At 43.9% G+C, this 21,729-nt stretch overlaps 1 protein-coding gene across 8 annotated transcripts in view; it reads left to right on the plus strand.

The window, feature by feature from the left end:
- The first annotated feature begins 31 nt into the window (after positions 1 to 31).
- The window catches only part of LOC138953581 (calpain-B-like), an 84,410-nt gene continuing 62,712 nt past the window's right edge, over positions 32 to 21,729 (plus strand). For 2 of the 8 annotated variants that reach the window (XM_070325424.1, XM_070325425.1), the window contains exon 1: positions 33 to 2,299. In XM_070325424.1, coding sequence (XP_070181525.1) covers positions 1,586 to 2,299 — 714 coding nt within the window. In that variant the 5' untranslated portion in view covers positions 33 to 1,585. Of the gene's footprint in view, positions 2,300 to 7,906; positions 8,695 to 15,611; positions 16,744 to 21,729 lie in introns of those variants that run through there. The other 6 variants (XM_070325423.1, XM_070325426.1, XM_070325427.1 and 3 more) reach the window with 6 other exon arrangements.

Consider the following 21,729-nt stretch of genomic DNA (forward strand, 5'->3'; position numbering starts at 1 on the left):
ATTAAATTTCCGAAATCGATTTAAAAACAATTTCATCTTATTCCTTGTCGGTTCCTGATTCCAAAAACATATAGATATGATATGTTCAGATTAAAAACACGCTCAAAAAGTTAAAACGAAGAGAGGTACAGAAAAGCGTGCTATGCAGCACAGCGAAACCACTACCGCACTGAACAGGCTCGTCAGTTTCACTCCGTAATGCACAAGCGGCGGACTACGGTCATTGTGAAAAAATGCAGTGCGTTCAGTTTCATTCTGTGAGTTCCACAGCTTGACTAAATGTTGTAATTTCGCCTTACGCGACTTGTTAAGACCTGATGTTCTCAGATTGTTGGAGGTCTCAAAAGGGGGGTTCTACTGTAATAAGTCAAGATCACGAAATGATTTAAACCATTTTTTGCCCTCTGTGTTTGAGTCTACTTACACTAAATACATTACTGGCATCTCATTACTCATTACTTGCTTTTTTGTGGTCAGGTAGATGAAGCAAAGTTTTGGTTCACCCGGCCTCCACCACTTTGTGTCAGTATACCCCATATGCGGCTTGGCGACAAAAGGGTCTCTATTTGCTGAATTGCCGTGGTATTTAGGGCGGTGACACTTACTTGTAGCTTTAGGTCAATGGAGGACAATTCTCATTACATCTGCTCGCCCCCATTTCGCCAACGATTCCCAAGTCTCCCCCAGGCCAAGCGAAAGTATTCAAATATCTACTCTAATAAATTGCAGCACGCAAATCTCACTGATTAATATTGATTTTTTTTCTTAGGCAGATGAAGTATGATTTAAGGGGTTTAAGATGAAGCATTATTTGAGGGGTTTTCACCCTTCCAATATACAGTGCTCCATTACTTGTGTCAGCCTGGCTACGAAAGGGACTCTATATTTGCTACCGCCGTCGTCGTTTTTTGGGCGGTGACACTCACTTGTAGCTTTAGGTCAATGGAGGACAATTCTCGTTACATCTGCTTGTCCCCGTTTCGCCTCTGAACCCAGTCTCCCCCAGGCCAAGCGAAAGTACGGAAATGTCGTTCTAAATTTAGAAACAAACGTTGTGTTTTACTCCCGCGCGTCTTCCTAGCCTACTCTGTGCTGAGTGTGTTGCCGCTGCAGTGCCGCACAGAATCGTCAATATTGCGTGTGGGAGAGTTCAGGATAGACTTTTGTATTGATTTCTGGTGAGTGTGTAGCCGTTCTCGTGTGATCTTTTGAATGACGAGCGCGGTCTACCGAAGGGCGCCTGAGTGTGTTTTATGTTAAATTGTGCCCCTCGGCCGTGTGTTAACGTTATATCATAACCACCGTGCCGCATCGGCTGCTGACACTGAGGCAGTACCCAGCACTGCATCGACACAGGCACAACATCCCGACATCGATTCAACAACTGATTATTATAATGACAGCGCGAGAGTTGCGCCGCAGCAAGACTTGATCGAATCAGTCAAGCGTGCAGTCTTCAGGTCTGCCTGTGTCCGTGCTTCCAGTCTTGTATCATCATCGGTGCGGAACGCGCTGGCATCAGGTGACGGATTCAGTGTTGAAACCATCAGAAACTGTGGTAGCAGACAGCGAGTGAGACATCACCATGGATATGCTGTCCGGTTTCGGCAAGTCTCTGTTCGGCGGTGACAAGGGTGGTTCTGGTAGCGGTCATTCGGGAGGTCAACAACCCCCTGCGGCGCAGAATGCAGGAGGGGGTTTCGACCTCAGCGGCCTTGCTGGCAGCGTCATCGGCGGCCTTACCGGCGGTGGCTCAGGGGGTCAACAACCCGCTGCCCAAGGCGGTTCAGGAGGTCAAAGTGGAGGTATGGGAGGCCTAGCCAACCTTGCCGGCGGTATGGGAGGCATCGGCAACCTACTGGGCGGTGGCGGACAGTCCACAGGTGGCAACATGTCCAAGACCTCCGCCTTCCAGCTCAGCGGTCCCGCCGGCTCCACCATCGGATTCACACCTGGCGGGGGAGGCCTGGGGGACCTCAACATCAACCTCGGGGATACTTTCGGAGGCAAGGGGGTCAGACTGGGCTTGGGAGGAGGGAAGGGTGGTGGCTTCCCGATCAACTTCAAGGGCTTCACCTCAGGCAGAAACCCCAGACCCTCGATCCCTGGCCGCCCCCAGCGTCGTGAGGACAAAAACCCCTTCGCTGGGATGCTGAAGCAGGACTTCAACGACATCAAGGACGACTTGTCGAAGAAAGGATCTGGCAAGCTGTTCGAGGACCCCGAGTTCCCTGCCTTGAATAGCTCGCTCTACTTCAGTCAGACCCCTCCACGGCCCTTCGTCTGGCTCCGACCTCAAGTAAGTTGACAATAATCCACTGTGTAACAGTAGTTTCTTTTGTCTGTCGTGAACTTGAGTGAAAATATATGTCTTTGAGTTTGAATCAGTGTTTGTCCCTCTGTCCGATTGCGTGCCAGCAGTGTATGCCTCACTGTTTGCCATGTTACGTGTCTGGTTTTTTGTTTTTTTAATGTCCATCTGACTGTCCGTCTGTCTGTCTTGTCCGTCCGTCCGTCTTTCTCTCTCTCTCTCTTTCTCTCTCTCACTCTCACACACGAACACACACACACACTGACACAAAACAAATACACACGAACACACACACTCTCTCTCTCTCTCACACACACACATACACACACACACAAACTAACACACTCACACACACACACAGCTTCCGCATTATTTCATCTCTTCTCAGTTGAACGGCTTACAGTACTTGCATACGGCAAATGATAAACTTATGCAAATCGGAGTGCTGGCCAGCATTCTTGAAGGGGATCCCGCGACCCCCGTTAACTTGAAATAAAGCACTTAATTCGCGTTAAACATGCGTACCGTCCACTACCTTTTCATACAGAATAAACAAGAATGTACACTTGGCTGATAGATTTCGAAGACGAAATGTGTTTGTCCCTGATCTGTACCGACTCCAATTTACGGAGTAAATCAGTCTAGGCTAACTGACATGACCACACACACATAATGCTATTGTAAAGGTTTCACAGTGCTTCCAAAAGTCCTCCTATTTTGGGGATCCTCTAATGTTCCGCTGAGGGGGTTCTTTGGCCCCCTCAGGCTAATTCTTATTGGGGGTCCCGGGATCCTGCAGGTACATGTATCTCAGCATCAGTGGGGAGCCCTGCCCATTGCTACAGACCACCATCCATCACCAGTCTATAACGTGCACCGCAGTGTAGACATACTCATTTGAGTTGGAGCTCCGGATGACAACCATGCATTAGGCAGAGACAGAAAGTTACTGACCGCGGCGGGCTATGTACCTGTGAGAGTACACGACAATTTTGACAGCTGACATGATTCTCTATAAATGCATCAGGAAGGATTGCTACCATGTTCTACCATCGTCGGGGCTGTGTTTACATAAAACACTGGGTGGTTTTTACACCCCCGGTATAGGGGTGTGTATAGGTTTCGCTCGATGTGTTTGTTTGGGTGTTTGTTTGGGTGTTTGTGTGTTTGTGTTCGCATATATAGATCTCAAGAATGAACGGACCGATCGTCACCAAACTTGGTGAACAGGTTCTATACATTCCTGAGACGGTCCTTACAAAAATTGGGACCAGTCAAACACACGGCTAGGGAGTTATTGGTGGATTAAAATTATACAAGGACTTATACAGGGACATCTTCATGGTCAAAGGGAAATAACCATTCTCACTCAGTCCTCAGTCACTGCCACCAACTGAGAAGGTTATTTCCCTTTGACGGGGGTGTTTTTCCTACCTCCTAGGAATTTCTTGTTTTGTTTGTTTTTTGCGCACATGCCTCAGGACCATTTTCTTTGCCTTCATTTGACAACTTGGTATGATAGTGGAATTTCGTTTTTCACGTGCACGTTTTGCAGCTCTACATTTAACGGACGTAAGCATATAATAAGATAGTGTTTTTCACCGGATTGATTCTCAATTTAGAGTCATCCTGGGACCATACGCACGGTCTGTCGTGGAACGCACAACGTAGTCCATCGTTCAGAACCGGTTTCAGATCATACCGCCCGGGCACAGCCGGGTAAGCACTACAAAGAATGGCCACGACAGAGCAATTGCTACAAAGAAATGTAACACAACAACAACAACAACAACAGCACTGAAAAACAACAACAATCTTGCGTTATGCGCTGTGTGTTTTAAGTGATAGAATGATTTGAGCAATATAATAGCTACAAAGAAATGTCACACAACAACAACAACAACAGCAACAACAACACCAACAGCACAGAAAAACAACAACAATTTTGTGTCATGCGCTATGTGTGTTTTTAAGTGATAGAATCATTCAATGTATTACTGCCCGAGGGTATTTAATCGGCCCAGTTGAACTTGTTAACGTGACCCTAATCACAAAAGTAAGGCTTTGCCAATGAAAGTAAGACTTAACACGTATGGAATATGCCGATAAAAAAGAGCCAGCTATGCATAAGCTATTGGACTTTATTATTTTGAATGCATATTCTTGCGTGCATAAAAGCAGCGCACTTGAATAAGTATGTGGTTCTGTTAAGAAAGAAAAGTACTTTGGGGCTTCGTGACTTTGCAAGCTAATTACTCGTATGTTTAAGATTTTGTAAAGTTTTTGTTAGAGGTATCTGACAGACTGGAGAGCTGCCGAGTCCAAAAGTTGAGCCGTATTGAGGAAAGTGCTCGGTGCTCGTGTAAGGCTTACCGTGTGTAGTGTTTTCTGCTTGTTGGCAGCCATTGCCAGATCTTGACAAATCGTTGCTAAAATGTCTCTCAGTAGGCTAATGACTGAAGGTTTGACGTACCGGGGTTTCATTTAGGTTTTCTTGTGTCGTACTAGTAGTTTTGTACCGGTATACCAACATCAGTTTTAGCATAAAAGTATGGCTAGTCAGTTTTCCATCAATGCGTGAAAACCATACATCGAACCAGAAAACTCCATGTTTTTCGTAGAGGTAACCACCATGTTCTGCCTTCAGTGATGCCGCTCTGTGATCTGTGTGTGTGCGTGTGTGTGTGACTGTATTTGTCTGTCTGTCTGTTTGTGTCTGTATGACTTTCATCACATCACCATGTGCAGGTTGTGATATGTTTTTTCTTGTTTAAAAAAAAAATTACGTTTACACCGTGCAGGTTTTTTATTTATTTTTGAAGGTAAAGATGGAAGTGGGGGATGGCTGGTGGGGATTAGTCTACTAAAGTATGATCTCAGGAGAAACAAAATTATTAGCAGTGTCAATTCCAGGGCTCATGCACAAAAGGAAGTTGCCTCCCTTGGCCCAGCACATGAGTGCAACTAGAAGCGGGGCGCGCGGTATTCCGACACCAGTCACCGAGATCTGTCAGTGGCCAGAGTGCTGAAAAGATCGACACCAAGATCTGTCAGTGTCATTTCGGTAACTGTCTGCAGTCAGAATTATCGATGGATCGAACAGAACACGAGGAATGAATATATATATGAGGGAATGAAGACGTCATTGATATTTTTAAGTGATCAAGTGTAACCTAAATTTTTAAAAATCTTATATGAAGCCAGTCAATTCAGTGGTGTATGTTTGTTTTCGTTTGTTTGGTCAACGAAAACGCTTTTTATACGTGTGTGTGCGCACGTATGTTTGTCTGCCAGTGTGTGTATGTGGTCTTCCAAAGTGTACTTAGACAAGTACCGCACATTAGATACATGAAGATAAAAGGAAAAGAAACCCCCCAAAAAATGAATACGAGAACATGTGAATACAGCAACATATTAAACAATTTTGGATCTGTTAATTAAAGACGTAGAATGACGTGCTAGTACTGCCTCGTCGAAAAAACACTTGCACACCCACAAAAACACACAACCCGCGCACATGCACGTAAAGCCAACACACAAACAAAACACCAAAGTAGGCATGTAATCGAACGAACATAAGGGAGAGAGCGGGGGAAAGATAAGAGATAACTGATGAGAAAGAGAGAGAGAGACAGACTGACAGACTGACAGACGTACGGACAAAGAGCTTTCGCTATTTCGACCCGGCTTACCTGGCGGTCAGCTGAGGAAACACGTTCTTCTTAGACTACAGGCACATGACGAGGATTTGGGGGAAGAGGGTGGGGGTGGGGGGATGGAAATCAGAATGGAGGTGTTGGTCTCACCAGGGCCTATAACGTTCGATTTGCAGAAGAAATGCCAAACAGCACCCCCAAGAAGCAAATATGAATTATTGTACAGCCCAATCACATTTAGAAACACAAGTAGAGCGAAGTAGTTCTTATCTGAACAAACAAACGAACCAAGTACTAAAACGAACCAGCAAAAACAACAACAACAACAACAACAACAACAACAACGTAGATCAACGACAAACGCTTCGTAAGCCTTTTGCAGTTTACGTTTGTTTGACAAGAAGTCGCAGGATCATCTGTAGTATTGTTTAGTCAGTCTCAAATCCACAAGTCGCGTAATGCGAAATTACTACATTTAGTGAAATTGTCGAACTCACGGAATGAAACTGAACGCACTGCACTTTTTCACCAAGACAATACAGCTTCGTCAATCCCCCGCACGTGTAAAACGCAGTGAAACTGACAAGCCAGTCAGTATAGCGTGGTAGCGGTTTCGTTTAGCAGGATAGCGCGCTTTTCTGTATCTCTATTCTTTTTAACTTTCTGAGCTTGTTTTTAATCCAAACATAACATATCTATATGTTTTTGGAATCAGGAACCGACAAGGAATAATATGAAATTGTTTTTAAATCGATTTCGGAAATTTTATTTTAATCATAATTTTTATATTTTTAATTTTCAGAGCTTGTTTTTAATCCGAATATAACATATTTATATGTTTTTGGAATCAGAAAAGGATGAAGAATAAGATAAACGTAATTTTGGATCGATTTATAAAAAAATGATTTAATTACAATTTTCAGATTTTTAATGACCAAAGTCATTAATTAATTTTTAAGCCTCCAAACTGAAATGCAATACCAAAGTCCGGCCTTCGTCGAAGATTGCTTGGCCAACATTTCAATCAATTTGATTGAAAAATGAGGATGTGACAGTGCCGCCTCAACTTTTACAAAAAGCCGGATATGACGTCATCAAAGACATTTATCCAAAAAATGAAAAAAACGTCTGGGGATATCATACCCAGGAACTCTCATGTAAAATTTCATAAAGATCGGTCCAGTAGTTTACTCTGATCAGAATCGCTCCACACACACACACACAGACAGACACACATACACCACGACCCTCGTCTCGATCCCCCTCATGTTAAAACATTTAGTCAAAACTTGACTAAATGTAAAAATAAGATCATTGACATTGTGCCACAGTCACCTGGTGTGCAGATTCATATATGTATTGAATTTTGTTGGTAAAACGCTCTACACAGTTGATAATCATAATCTAATTGTGGTGCATATTGCACTGTGTAATCACATCTTTGTATTTTTTGTATTTTTATCTTTTATTGGGATTGTAACGCGCTTTGAGTTGAAAAGAAGCGCTATATAAATTTTCTATTACTATTATCATTCAATCGGATGCATAACGTATGAAATAGTAGATCTTACAACTATTTGTCATGACTTCTGTATTCAATAGTATTTCTGGTATCATGCGCCTGCGGACATTGCGAGTCAGAGTGCTTCAGCCTGTTCAGCTTCTGGAAGCTAATTAGCAAGCCGCTTCCGTGGAGCAGTACCGATGATCTGACCGTAGAATAAAAAGAACAAAACAAGACAGTAATTATAGTCTTCCAATAACATAGACAACAGAGCTTAAATGTCGCATTCTGTTTTGATCGAGTTGAAACATAGATGTTGAAGAAGGAAAGCGACTTCCTGCAAATCGTAACAGTAATTGACAACCCGCCCTCCCTCTTAGCAAAAATGGGATTGCCCACCGAAGCATGCAACAGTTGTTACACAGCGTACTCGCTCGACTAAGCTTTTGAAGTGTGCTGTGAGTGTGAGCGCTCGTGTGTTGTTGTGTAGACGCCTTTTACTGACCGCACACACACGCTGAGGCAGTGTGCAAATCGGATAATAAACACCCGCAAGTGTTCTTATACGGAGCTGAAGATCGAATCATAACTGAGCCGGCTGGTCCAGGCACAAATAGTGGACCGGTTGTGTACACCGAACTTCAGGTAGACGCGAGATCTGCAGCCGGCAAGGGGAAGACGCTGCTTGATTCCCAGACACCAACATGTTTTCCGGATTCGGCAGTGGCACCAAAGGCACGAGGACTGTGAAAACTTTCTTCTCGGATGGCACGGGACCGCCCAAAGTGGAGACCCACACCTACAACATCGGCGGCCCTAGCGGCCCCAACATCGGATACACACCCGGAGGAGGTGGTGCCTTCGGTGGTGGAGATGTCCACCTCGGACTCGGCGATACCTTCGGTGGACGCGGATTGGATTTTGGCGTCGGACGAGGTGGTGGTGGAGGCGGTCAGGATGGCGGGTTCCGATTCAAAGGGTTCGGCAGCGGTGGCAGGAGAGAGGAACCGGCCCCCAACCCCCGACCTAAGATCAGGGGACGTCCTCAACGCATACAGAAGAAGAACCCCTTCGTGGGTCTGACCCAGCAGCAGTATGACGCCATCAAGTCCCAGTGCTCGCAGGGCGGCTTCCTCTTTGAGGACCCCGAGATGCCCGCTGAGGACAACTCCATCTTCTTCAGCCAGAGGCCCCCGCGCCAGTTCGAATGGAGACGCCCCCATGTGAGTCCACTGATATACACTTGAAATAAATTGAAAACTGCATCAGTGCAGATAAATGGTAGATATATTATAACTTGTTCGTCCGGTGTCAATGTAAACACAACATTGTAACAGTATGTCGGTTGAGGGGAATTAATACACTGGCATGCCCATTAAAGTTAAGTATAGCTTTCTCCCATCCCAAAACTGTAGATCAACAAATCCAAAAACAAAGAGACTGCCAACTGTTGTTTTTTGTAGATCCACAAGTTAATGCCCCTCTGAACTGGTTGATATTCTAACAAATTATGGAACACTAAGTAAAAGGCTGAATGGGAGAACTGAGCTCCATGTGTTTTCAGCTGTATAGCGAGTTTTAAACTGCCATTTCATTTGTTCCTCTTGGTGTGCTGGTGTAACCAGCCAAATTTCAAAAGCAAAGAAGACTCCAGAGGTAAATGAATGCATTATCTCCCACCTACCTATGCTATATGTTATGCTAGGCACACAAAAAAAAAAAAAGGTCTGTTTACGGTAACATAGGGTGAAAAAATAGGGTCGGTATTTCTTCTCATCAATCCCTGTTTTTGCCCAACATAACTATAAACAGTACTTTGAGCTTACCTCCCTTCTGTCGTCTGCTGTTTGAGCGCAAACAGCTCTATTTTGGATGCGTTTGGGTTTTTTTTCAGACGATCCAAAAAAAAGATTAGGGTCGGGCCTAAAAACTAGGGTCGGTCGGGTTACCGTAAACAGACCTATTTTTGTTTTGGCCTTAGCCAAGATCACATTAGTCACAACTGCAGAGGCTCCATGTCATTCTCAGTTCTGCCCAAATCACGAGTAACCATGGCATCCGTCCCTCGCCCAGATGCAATCAGTAAGAGGAACAAGAAGGATAAGGGGGTTGCTTGCTGGCAAGAGAGGGAGGCCCACCCAAAAAATACTGATAGTGCTGTTTTTGATTAATACTGATAGAATTGAACATACGAAACCTGGTTTCCTGTTGTGCCCTCTTTTTGTTTAAATGATAGTGCTGTTTTTGATTAATACTGATAGAATTGAACATACCAAACCTGGTTTCCTGTTGTGCCCTCTTTTTGTTTAAATGATAGTGCTGTTTTTGATTAATACTGATAGAATTGAACATACCAAACCTGGTTTCCTGTTGTGCCCTCTTTTTGTTTAAATGATAGTGCTGTTGTCCAACCAGAGACATACATTCTATGTCTGTGGTCTAACATATATATACACATTCTATGTCTCTGGTCTAACATACTCCACCACCCCCCTTCAATCCCCAACCCCCATTCCCCGGTGACACTGGACACTGACACGCTTAAAACCAGTTTCATTCAGTAGTTGCCTTTCTTGGTGCTTTGACAGCATCTCAAACTAAACACAGAAGGTTTGGCGAGTAATGTGAGTGACCGCTTCTTTAACACTCTCACTGAGATGATGACCCCTGCTTCACCCATGGCTGCTTCAGTGCTTGGCCTTGGTCCATGCCAGACTGGGCAAGCTGAATAAAGGACAGTTATTTAGTGCTGCACCACGGCTTCTCTTTTGGAACTTCGGTATATATATATATACTAACTATCTTTTAAGTAGAGAACAAAACCGCATCACTGGTGCGCTCTCGTTCGAAGACGTTCAAGTTCTTGCCAACTCAGGTCGTGTAGGCCATTGCCAAATCTCGCCGGCAAAACTCGCAAATTATGATTTCCACGACGTGCGCACATTTGTAGATGATGTAAACGTTTTGCCTGCATACGCCGCATTGCGTTTCCATTTCTTTTTGTTTTCATTTTTGAAAATGAGTAAATTATTATGGTATCAGTTGCACAAAGTAATCATCATTGCAGGAAGATCCGTCCCCAAGTTGACGCATACCAACATTTTATTAAATAATTATTTTTCTTGTAAAAACCTGTTTTTACGAGACTCGTGGCCGTGAGTTGAAGGCAAAGGGCTACACAACTTACTGATCATATGTATGCATTATTTTCTTTGCATTTCCTCGATTAGTTCAGCTTCAAGCTTAGCCCATTATCTTCTGCGGATGTGACGATGACATCTTTCCTCGTGGTCATATTTTGATTCTCGGCCTCGTTGATCTTGTATAAACTCCACACTGAACAAAAAAATCACCCTTCGATAGTACTGATGAGCGACCTTGGGTACCTTACTTTCATGGGTCCAAATTTGTCCAACCAATTTTTTGTATTTAACTTAGAAATTTGATTCATCGTAAAATGTTTCTCTTCTTATTCAAGGGACGTAACCACTCGGTACACGTTATCGAAGAAATCGATTTTGGGGGTGAAATCTATTAAATTTCACCACCAATTTTCTTCGTATGCAAGAAACTGACATGCTTTTCGTCCTTAAATAATTTCACTTCTTAATTTTACCAGGAAATAACATTTCAGTCTTGAGTATATATCGAGGGGGAAATTTGACCACGGGGGAAATATAAAATCGTTACACCGGCAGCAGCGGAACATCACCAGTTTATCAGAAGTACTGCAAGGACTGAGACGGCTGAGTCAGTCTCTGGCATTGCTGGCTGTGTCAGCGTTATCCCAAAATAATCAATGCCAGCTGTCCTTCTCCCGAGAGTGAAAGTGTGCCCAGCCAGTCCCCCGATGGCCAACAATAGGCTGGCCGGAGTGTGTCCTTGGTGTCAGTCGCTGTGTCACTGGCCACAGATCTCTCGGCTATGTCTGTGTCACTGGCGTGGTCCTTGAGGGTCAGATTAATTATCATGATCCTCGGTCAGTCGCGGCATCACTTTAGTCATGTCTAACCAAGCATTCACCAGTATGTTCAGCCTTGGGTCGTTTAACTTTCTGAAGATGTAAACTTTCTTGGGTTGTTTGTTTTGGGAACTTGTGGTGTTTTTTTGCGGACCCAGGTGTATTCACCTTGTTACCAATACAACAATAAGTGGAGGCAATCGCATATTTGCGAACGCACACATGCACATACAGAAGCATGCCCCCCCCCCCCCCCATACACACACAAACTCGTACGCACACACACATATCACGCGCACACACACACACACACTTGACGCAAACTCTATCACGCGCACACACACAGACACACACAAACACACACGCGCATAATCGCTCCATCCTGTTAAAGGCTGCCATATTCGTAGCGTTCATTAATTAATTCATAATCATATTGTTTACATGTGCCAATCATGTTATAAAACTGTACCTAAGGGGATATAATAACGATTGGCTGTAGCTTTCGAACATAGAAAAAATTATTTCAATATTGCAAAGTGGTGTTGATAGTGTCGAATGTAAACAGAACAGTCTCAAACGCCATCTTTGGTTTACGAAACGTCACGAAGTGACGTCAACGGTCTAAAAATAGCCCAAGTCCTGGAGAACTGTTGCTAAACAATGCAATAAAGAATTAATTATTTCTCGTAATTGGTAAGGACTTCAAACCTAAAACTTTGCAGGAAGCTTAATTTATACATCCCCGCAAGCCAACGATGGGAAAAGCCCTGGAAGTAATTAAACTAAGTAAATAGGACTATGTCAGCCTTTAAAATATATGGTGTATATTCGATTTATGACCGATAAAGACAAAAGCCGGACGGGAGGTTATGATTTAACTCCCCCCCCCCCCTTTCCTACTTCAACTCCCAATCCACACCGAGTCCCCCTCAACGTCAACACCGTTTTCATCCCAACAATTACTGAAAAACCAAAAAAAGACGAATGGTGCCAATACTTGTCACTCACTGTTTGGGCCATAGGCTCGAAAGTAGACAGGTAGTTCATATGGGGTTTCAAAACTGCTGTGACTCACATGACACTTGTTAAACTGTCCTCATTCATTTGATATCAGAAGTTTTGTCGCTGTCCGTAGTAGATTTTTAGTCAGTGCAGAAAGAGAAAGGCGGTCTTATGGTAATACTGAGGCGGCAAAATGGATTTACGCGTCTTTCGAAGCCCGGATTTCGTGTTTATTTTCAATTCAGAAATGAACGGCGGTCTTACAATATATGCGACTTTGGAAGCCCAAAGAGCTTGTCCATTCACTCTCATTTCTTTACCTGAGAGGAATTAGTTCTTATTGAATAAGGAAATCCCATTAGTGCAATTCGGAGCAACGGCGGTGTGAAGATCAGAGACCCAGTACACTCGATTAGAAATAAGTACGTCGACAGCCGGATCATCAAAACTGTCGGAAGTACGCAATAATTGGTCATTGCGGCTGTAATGTTTGCAGATATTGGTAATGGTAGAGCTCTTGTAAAGTCTATAAATCGGCCAAACTTCAGGTATACGTATAATATGTTATTAAGCCTACTGAGGCTGTTGGTGTGAGTCATAGGTTGGACGGATCCGTGCATAGTTGATTTTGTGTCGAGAGCTCACGAACCGAAAGTTACTAAAAATCAAACCAATTACAAAAGGCTACCAAACAAAGCATTCAATATACACCTCAAAGAAAAAGAAGAAGAAAAACCACACACACTCACACACAGAGGCCGCTACACACACACAAACTCATTCTCGACGGCGTTCTCGGGGCAAACAATAGGATGGTCAGGGAAACAGATTTTGTGGGGTGGTGGTGGTGGTGTGTGTGTGTGTGTGGCTGGGGGGGGGGGGGTAGAAGAAAGGTGAAGATGTTGACCTGCAACCGAAGAAAATCGCGAACCGGTGAGTGACAACAGCCTTGATGTTGAAAGACACTGTTCACGTGTCAAAATGATTTATATCCTGCTTGTCACGCATTTTGAAGATGGTTCAACGTACATGTAAGTTGGGTTTGTGATGTGCAACTTCTCTCAATATACAAACAGAAAAATGCCGTCTTCATTCAACAATGAAGGTAAATGTACAGAGTTTATAAACAGAAAAGCTGAAAAAACGGGGAGAGAGGGGAAAAGAGAGGGAGTCTTAAAGTGAGGGTCTTAAAAGGGGGATGCACTGTACTATAATATTATTATTAGGAAGGAGACCTCCAGCAACCCCCCCCCCCCCTCCCAACCACCACAACCCGTGCACAGAACTTCACGCATACCGCACACACACACACACACCTTCACCTGTCAAAAGAGATTTGCAGTGAGCACAACAAGACCCTGACTCATACTACATTTATTCAACAAAACAAACATTTTGATAGAGCGGTTTGCATACAATTAACCGTCATGCACCGTTGTCTGGCGAAAAGCCATGTTTTTCGGATTTGGGCGGTTGATCTGTGAAGGGAAAGCTTTTTTCGTCAAGGAACTGCTGTCTAAATTTTTAAGTTGGACCGGGATCAGATCACTTTGCCCGGATGAAGGTTTTCATCCATAAACTACTGAAATTGCCAATAGTAGCAGGTGGTGGTTGATCCATACACAAAACTGCTGCGTAGCAAATCAGCACATCGATCAATCATTATTTTGCAATCAGCAGCACATTAATTTTTTCCAGTTCAACAGTTGACCTGATTAGCCGGTATACCTAATGATATAAAGGAATGCGAAATCTTGGCGCGTTTCGTGTTTTATTTGATTGAGTGTAAGTCCTATTTAAAAACTAAAACTGAACAAACAGAAAACATACCTTTGAATTGTTGCCTTTTCAGTGTCTCGGTAGCGCAATCACTTTTACTATTTACAAGTTCAAAAGATAACCGTACTTCCAAGAACCGATACTGGGGTGTGTGTGCCATGATTGATCGACCCAATTAACATGCAGAGATCAAGTTGACCTTTAGGATGGCATTGCATCATCAAAAAAGAAAACACCATTAACAACGGTCATGGGGGGGGGGGGGGGGGGGGGGGGGGGGGGGGTCTTTGAAGTTCTGGCTGATAGAAGACTGATTCGTAGTATGTTTTCCTACCGTTTTTACATTTAGTCAAGTTTTGACTAAATGTTTTAACATAGAGGGGGGAATCGAAACGAGGGTCGTGGTGTATGTGCGTGTTTGTGTGCGTGTGTGTGTGCGTGTGTGTCTGTGTGTGTGTGTAGAGCGATTCAGACTAAACTACTGGACCGATCTTTATGAAATTTGACATGAGAGTTCCTGGGTATGAAATCCCCGAACGTTTTTTTCATTTTTTTGATAAATGTCTTTGATGACGTCATATCCGGCTTTTCGTGAAAGTTGAGGCGGCACTGTCACGCCCTCATTTTTCAACCAAATTGGTTGAAATTTTGGTCAAGTAATCTTCGACGAAGCCCGGACTTCGGTATTGCATTTCAGCTTGGTGGCTTAAAAATTAATTAATGACTTTGGTCATTAAAAATCTGAAAATTGTAAAAAAAAAAAAAATTTTTATAAAACGATCCAAATTTACGTTCATCTTATTCTCCATCATTTGCTGATTCCAAAAACATATAAATATGTTATATTTGGAATAAAAACAAGCTCTGAAAATTAAATATATAAAAATTATTATCAACATTTTTTTTCGAAATCAATTTAAAAACACTTTCATCTTATTCCTTGTCGGTTCCGGATTCCAAAAACATATAGATATGATATGTTTGGGTTAAAAACACGCTCAGAAAGTTAAAACGAAGAGAGCTACAGAAAAGCGTGCTATCCTTCTCAGCGCAAGGAATACCCCGCTCTTCTTGTCAATTCCACTGGCACTGCCTTTGCCACGGGCGGTGGAGTGACGATGCTACGAGTATACGGTCTTGCTGTGTTGCGTTGCGTTCAGTTTCATTCTGTGAGTTCGACAGCTATTTGACTAAATGTTGTATTTTCGCCTTACGCGACTTGTTCGTTGTTTTGCTCAGGCCCTTCTCTCTCTATCTCATTCTCTCGCTCGTACACACACACAAAGCAGGACATGACTGTGCACAAGTCCTGTTTTTGCACAGTTTGAGTGCAACAAGGGAATTGTGTCAGTTGCCATCACTAAACGCAGTGACACACATCAACACGCTGTGAAATGGGTGAAAGTGTAGTGTGTAAAAAGGCGTGGTTGCGAGAGAAGCCGATGTTTGCCACTTGTACCGTGTGTGGGAGGAAACCTGTGCTGAAGCCTAGTTTTGCAGATTGTAACAGCGCACGATATTTCGTCGGTACCTAACTTTGTCAACGCTCACACAAGCACAGTTAACATTATCAGTCGGTCAAGCATTGCGATACCACTAGAATCTACCCTTGCCAACAGCGACTGATTCAAAACACGAGCAACAAACCCGGAGCAGCCCGTGGCGCTGTTTTTGTGTAGTTGTCCGTGTGCTATGTGTTGACACCGGCTGTCGTCTGCTCGACTGACATTCCTGAAATCTTTGTGAGTTGTGGCGCTTGTCGTAGTGTGTTGTGACCAGTGAATCGAGACGTCACATATATTTTGCTCCCTACCCGGAGTACTGTGGTGCGGGTACCTTTACCCTACGTATTGCATACTCGGCAAAAATAAAGCCGTTGTGAGGCCGTGACTGAAAGGGGACTCCAAGCGTAACACCCTTCGACATTTATCATCGCTCGCGGCCAAGCCGGTGTCCACTACACACTCACACGCGGAAGTTTTGCCGGGGGTAAGATATTAATCAACGAGCACACACCAGCAGCATCGTTTAATCCAGCAGACGACACACTTGACCCTAAAAATACTACACTACGACACCGGCGGCTACTATTCGTTTTCTCGTTTGCACAGCAAGGTGAGAGAGCTTTGATCCTTGCACAAACCGAGGCAGTGCGTGCGGATTTGGCAGACGTGGTAGTTTGTGACTTGCCGCACAGTTTGAGCTCGGATCGTGAGCAAAGCTACCTTCAGACATGGATTTCCTCAACAAAATGTCCTCTAAGTTCGGAGTGGATTTAAGCGACCCAGGTCAGTACCAGCAGATGTTTTCACATGGTCGTCGTTTTCTCGCTGGTCGCAGCAGCCATGGTCCGCCCAGGCATGTGAGGAAGAACCCTTTCGCCAGCCTGGCCTACCAACACTATGACGACATCAAGGCCAAGTGCCAGGAAGAGGGAATCCTCTTTGAAGACCCCGAGTTCGAGGCAGTGGACGAGTCCATTTTCTTCTCGCACGAAGCCCCTCGTCCTTTCGAATGGTTGAGACCATCTGTGAGTAATACATAAATTGAATAAATAAATAAATACGAATTGAAACAAACTAATGCTGAATGCAAGTAACGAGCTAGAGTAAGATACTGAAAGTAGCCATTTGGTGTGACCGCCTTTGTATAAACATAATGTTGACATGTACTACGGGTCAGGTGTTTGGATGTACGTTGTTGGTCCATAAAAGATCTTTGTATGATAGTCGCAAAGATATTCCAGACTAGCGTAGCCTGGAATATCTTTGATAGTAGTGTGGATGAAACAGGCTTGTGACATGGAACTGGGCCTGGTGCAGGGCAGGTGCTTTTTTTTGTACCAACAGGACATGAATGCACCATTTATTAATTAAAACCATTTCAATTTCACTAAATGTCCAATATCGGTTTACATATCAAAGCTTTTAATTACAAAGCACTGGAAATGTGTACAGTGTAAAGGCGTATGCGAGGTAAAGACTAAACGAAAATATGTCAACAGAATTGACGCAATCACAGGACTGCCGAGACATTGCCAACTAATTTACAGTGGACCACTACATTCAAACGAGTTCTCCTGACACTCATTTTAAGTATATTGCTTCAGCTTGTCTCTGTTCGTGAAGTGAGAGCTTACAGAATTCGAGAAGTGCATTAACTGGAGGGTGCACTTCAAACAATGTGGAAAAACTTGAAGAGCTTAATCCCACTGAAACCTGGGAAGTCATGATCCTACGAATCGAGCGATCGTTTATCCTTTCTTTCTTATTTGACTGCATGAGTTTACGGGATTGCGTGCTGAAAAGAAAAGCTTTGGACTTAACCCAAAAGACAGCAAACAAGGAAGGGAGAGTAAACTGCCAATGCAAGTCATCTACATACACACATTTTGCAAAAGTGTGGGGCAAGCTGCACCGGGGACACATATGGTTATGATGCAACTTTAACGTTTAATGGATAGGAAGTCACATTTATGTCACGCCCTCATCAACCACACAAAAAAGAAAGCTGACGAGTAGGTCGTCTTTAGCCACCTCCTCGTGCGATGCTTAACCTTGTTTTTTTACCCCCCCCCCCCCCCCCCCCCATGAATCAGAACACATAGACCGTACACTACTTGCAAGCTCAGTTTTCCATGAAATGTCAAGAGTTCTGTGTTGTCGTAGATTTACGTGCGGTACGCTTACGGTGGAACACACCTGTCGGAAGTCAGATAGAGAAACAGAAAGGCCGGCATTTAACTCAGCAGATCATTCCAAGATTACTATTATATGAAGACTTATATCGCGCGCGTATCTCCAGTCTCGGACTCAAGGCGCAGGGATCTATTTACACGCAAGAATAGATTGCAGAAGACCAAATAACTCTTGCAGAACACCAGAGTTCGATGTCAGATGGACATTTTACGCAACAGTCCAAGAACGTGTATGTCCTTGGGGTCCTCCTATTACTGAAAGTAAGCAGATAGCTTCGATTTTGATTGCTGTAATGGTGCTCCTTTTCTGTTTCTTAATATAGAGATCGTTAAAAGTAGAACAATATTTGACAGAACTAATGGACCAGGACAAATTTGAAAGTTCTTCTTTCATGGTTAAATACTAAGGGTTCAAAAAAACTCTCACTGATTTGCGGTCCGAATTGACACAGTCTCATAAAAAAAACTTTCCGTTGCAAGCGGCTGTTCTTTGTGAATGAGTCAGTTTTCAAGGTTCGTGGTGGCAGTGCTGCAGCATTATTGCGAAAGCCCCAGGTATCAGTCCAGGCTGATACTGCGCGTTGAAAATAGAGATTCACCACTTGGAATTTCCACACCTACAACTTGCACGGTGCTTTATCTTTCACCTCTGTCTCTGTGGTCTGGAAAAAATAACATAATGTACATTCTCTCTCTCTCTCTCTCTCTCTCTCTCTCTCTCTCTCTCTCTCTCTCTCTCTCTCTCTCTCTCTCTCTCTCAAACTCTCTCTCTCTCTTCTAGTTCTACTCCAATATTCCCTCCCCCGCACCAAAACGTTTGGGGTCTCAATTAATCTCTTCCCAATAACAGTGAAAAAGCAGGAAACCAGACAGTAAACTGATTTGGACAAGATTTCTAACAGTTTGAATAAAGAATCTTCCATTATGATGTTTGTTCGTCATCTGGGTACGATTTGTCCAGCGGCAACATTGACAACGTCCAGTTTAACAGGTTGCGGGAGTTAGTTAGTTAGTTAGCTGTTGCTTTTCGGGTCCAGCGGACCATAATAGGCCAAATCAGGACCCCACAAGTTAATTTACACATTTTTAGATTACAACAATTCTAACTCATTCGCTGCGCAGCTAAATTTCCCCTGTGTTCCCTGCCAACGCGCGATTTAGAGCCATTTTGAAAAAAATATTAAAAATCAACAACACAAGATAACCTTACATACCTTATGTTTTTGCAAAGTTTGAAACTTACTCTTTTAGAAAATATATGAAACATTTGAAAGTACATACCTTTTGTTGTCTTCATATCCACGCAAAATATCCAATTTGAAGCAAAACAAAAAAACTTTCTACGTCATGGGTTCATCATACACAATGTCATGATCGACACTTGCATTGCCCGAATCATCACCCAAATGATCGTCCATTGGCACAAAATCGTCACCAGAATCTAAAATATCATCTCCACTATCATCATCACTGAGGTCAAGATCAGAACCGTACTGAATAACACGTTCTAGCACTCTTTTCAAGTTACTACGTCTCAGCAGAACGATCCGCCATCTTGGAAAAGTCAAAACACGTGGGTCGCACACCGTCAACAAAATTTTTATTAATCCCAACAATTTAAGGGAAGGAACTGTTTACAGTGAATGGTACCACTGTAGACAGATAGAAGTTCATTGCAGGGGTTGTTTCCCTTGGTCAGCAGGACCGTTTACACCGTTAAAAATTCGTGATATCCGTCGGAACTCAAGTGCCGGCACGCAGCCAACGCTAAACACAGGTGTCGGAATTCCAGTTCCGACGCGCAGCGAATGAGTTACATAAAATCCGCAACGTCACCCGAAGGCAACGTTGCGGGAGTTGGAACTGCGTGTCCATTCAGTTTAGTAACGGTATGCTAGACACAGTATATTTTATAAGTAGAGTATTAGGTAAACGTCGCCTCAAAAAGCTGATGTTCGAAAATAAAAACCTGTGCTGCACAGCATTCTGTATAGGATGACGCAGCACGAGTCGAATGCGATTAATACGCTGAGGCTGGTAACACCAACATAGCATTCATTGTATAGCAGAGAGAGAAAGGGGGCTTTATCCTAGATGTAAACACCTTGACACGCTGAACTACAGGAATGTGTGGGTTAGGCTGGAGTATTTGCTTATTTGCATTTTTTCATGTTGTGAATGAGGTTTGAACGACCTACTTCCTCTGTTATCTGCTTTCTGTAGTGTAAGGTGTGAACAGGTGTCAAAAAGTGTTTGAAAATACCAGCTTCAATGGGAAAGAAGGGCTGGCTGGGGTTAGTGTAAAACTAGTAAGGAGAAGGGGTGGGCGGGTTGGTGGAAAGACTCGAGAGAGAGTTGAAGGGGGGGGGGGGGGGGGGGGTAGAACACAGACTAAAGTTGAGAGATGACAGTTTTCTGAGACATTTTTACCCACCTATATTTGAAAAACGCGAACAGATTTGCAATTGGAGTTTGCCAACTGTTAGCTTGTTTGAGTCTGCCATTGTCGATGTTTGTACGTTTGCCGTCATAATAATTATATGTGTACATATCACTAATATCATCAGCAACAGGTCGTATGCAAGCATTCGTGATCACAACTTCAAAAGAACCATCGATGCCTTGCACCAGATCAGTACATTGATGTTGGTGGGACACGCTCCACTGAAATGTCACAGCTCAGTGCACACGAAGTGGGCGTTGTGTACTATGTCACGTTATAGTGATCGACCGGCACGGTTGGCCTAGTGGTAAGGCGTCCGCCCCGTGATCGGGAGGTCGTGGGTTCGAACCCCGGCCGGGTCATACCTAAGACTTTAAAATTGGCAATCTAGTGGCTGCTCCGCCTGGCGTCTGGCATTATGGGGTTAGTGCTAGGACTGGTTGGTCCGGTGTCAGAATAATGTGACTGGGTGAGACATGAAGCCTGTGCTGCGACTTCTGTCTTGTGTGTGGCGCACGTTATATGTCAAAGCAGCACCGCCCTGATATGGCCCTTCGTGGTCGGCTGGGCGTTAAGCAAACAAACAAACAAACAAACAAACGTTATAGTGATCGCAGTTTCCCCATGAGTGTGCCCTTTAGTTGCTCAGGTACGTTGGAAGACGGGGGAGGAAGAGGGATGGGGGTTGTAGGGAAATTTTGGATGAGAGAATAGAAAAATTCCGAGACACTCTGTGCAATGACCCACTTCCATCGTCCAACGTTATAACTTTACGGAGATCCAGTTGTGTGAGCCACTTTCATTCCCTGTGGTATCAATGGCTGACACACCAGGCATTTATATTAAGTCGTGTTGGAACAGCTCCAGACTAGATGGCTAACACTGTGTTGGAAGTGCAAAAAGTAGATCAGTCAAATACTGCTTCGCCTTGAAAGCCATTGGCATGGTTGACGGGTTTGTGTTCTGTCAGCTACAAAATTTTGACGTTACAGAATTCACACTCACAGTTGACGTGAATGAAAGAGAGAAAGGGAGATTGAGAGGAGAGAGAAGAGAAGAGAAGAGAAGAGAAGAGAAGAGAGAGAGAGAGAGAGAGAGAGAGAGAGAGAGAGAGAGAGAGAGAGAGAGAGAGAGAGGGGGGGGGGGGGGGGGGGAGGGCGCCCCCTCATCCAAAACGTTATGTATCCGAATAAACTAGTTAATGCATGTGAGCTGTGCTGGGCTACTATACATGACCATACTGACTCGATCCAAGCTCTTTTATTGACTGTGTGCACCAAGTGTAAGCCACTGTGGGCACCAAGTGTACATTTTGCAAGGCAAGCACGTTATCATCGTTTCTCGTTCTTTTGGGCTCGTTGCTGGAAATGCAATAT

The sequence above is a fragment of the Littorina saxatilis genome, linkage group LG17, assembly GCF_037325665.1.
Source record: "Littorina saxatilis isolate snail1 linkage group LG17, US_GU_Lsax_2.0, whole genome shotgun sequence".
In the NCBI taxonomy this organism is placed as follows: domain Eukaryota; kingdom Metazoa; phylum Mollusca; class Gastropoda; order Littorinimorpha; family Littorinidae; genus Littorina; species Littorina saxatilis.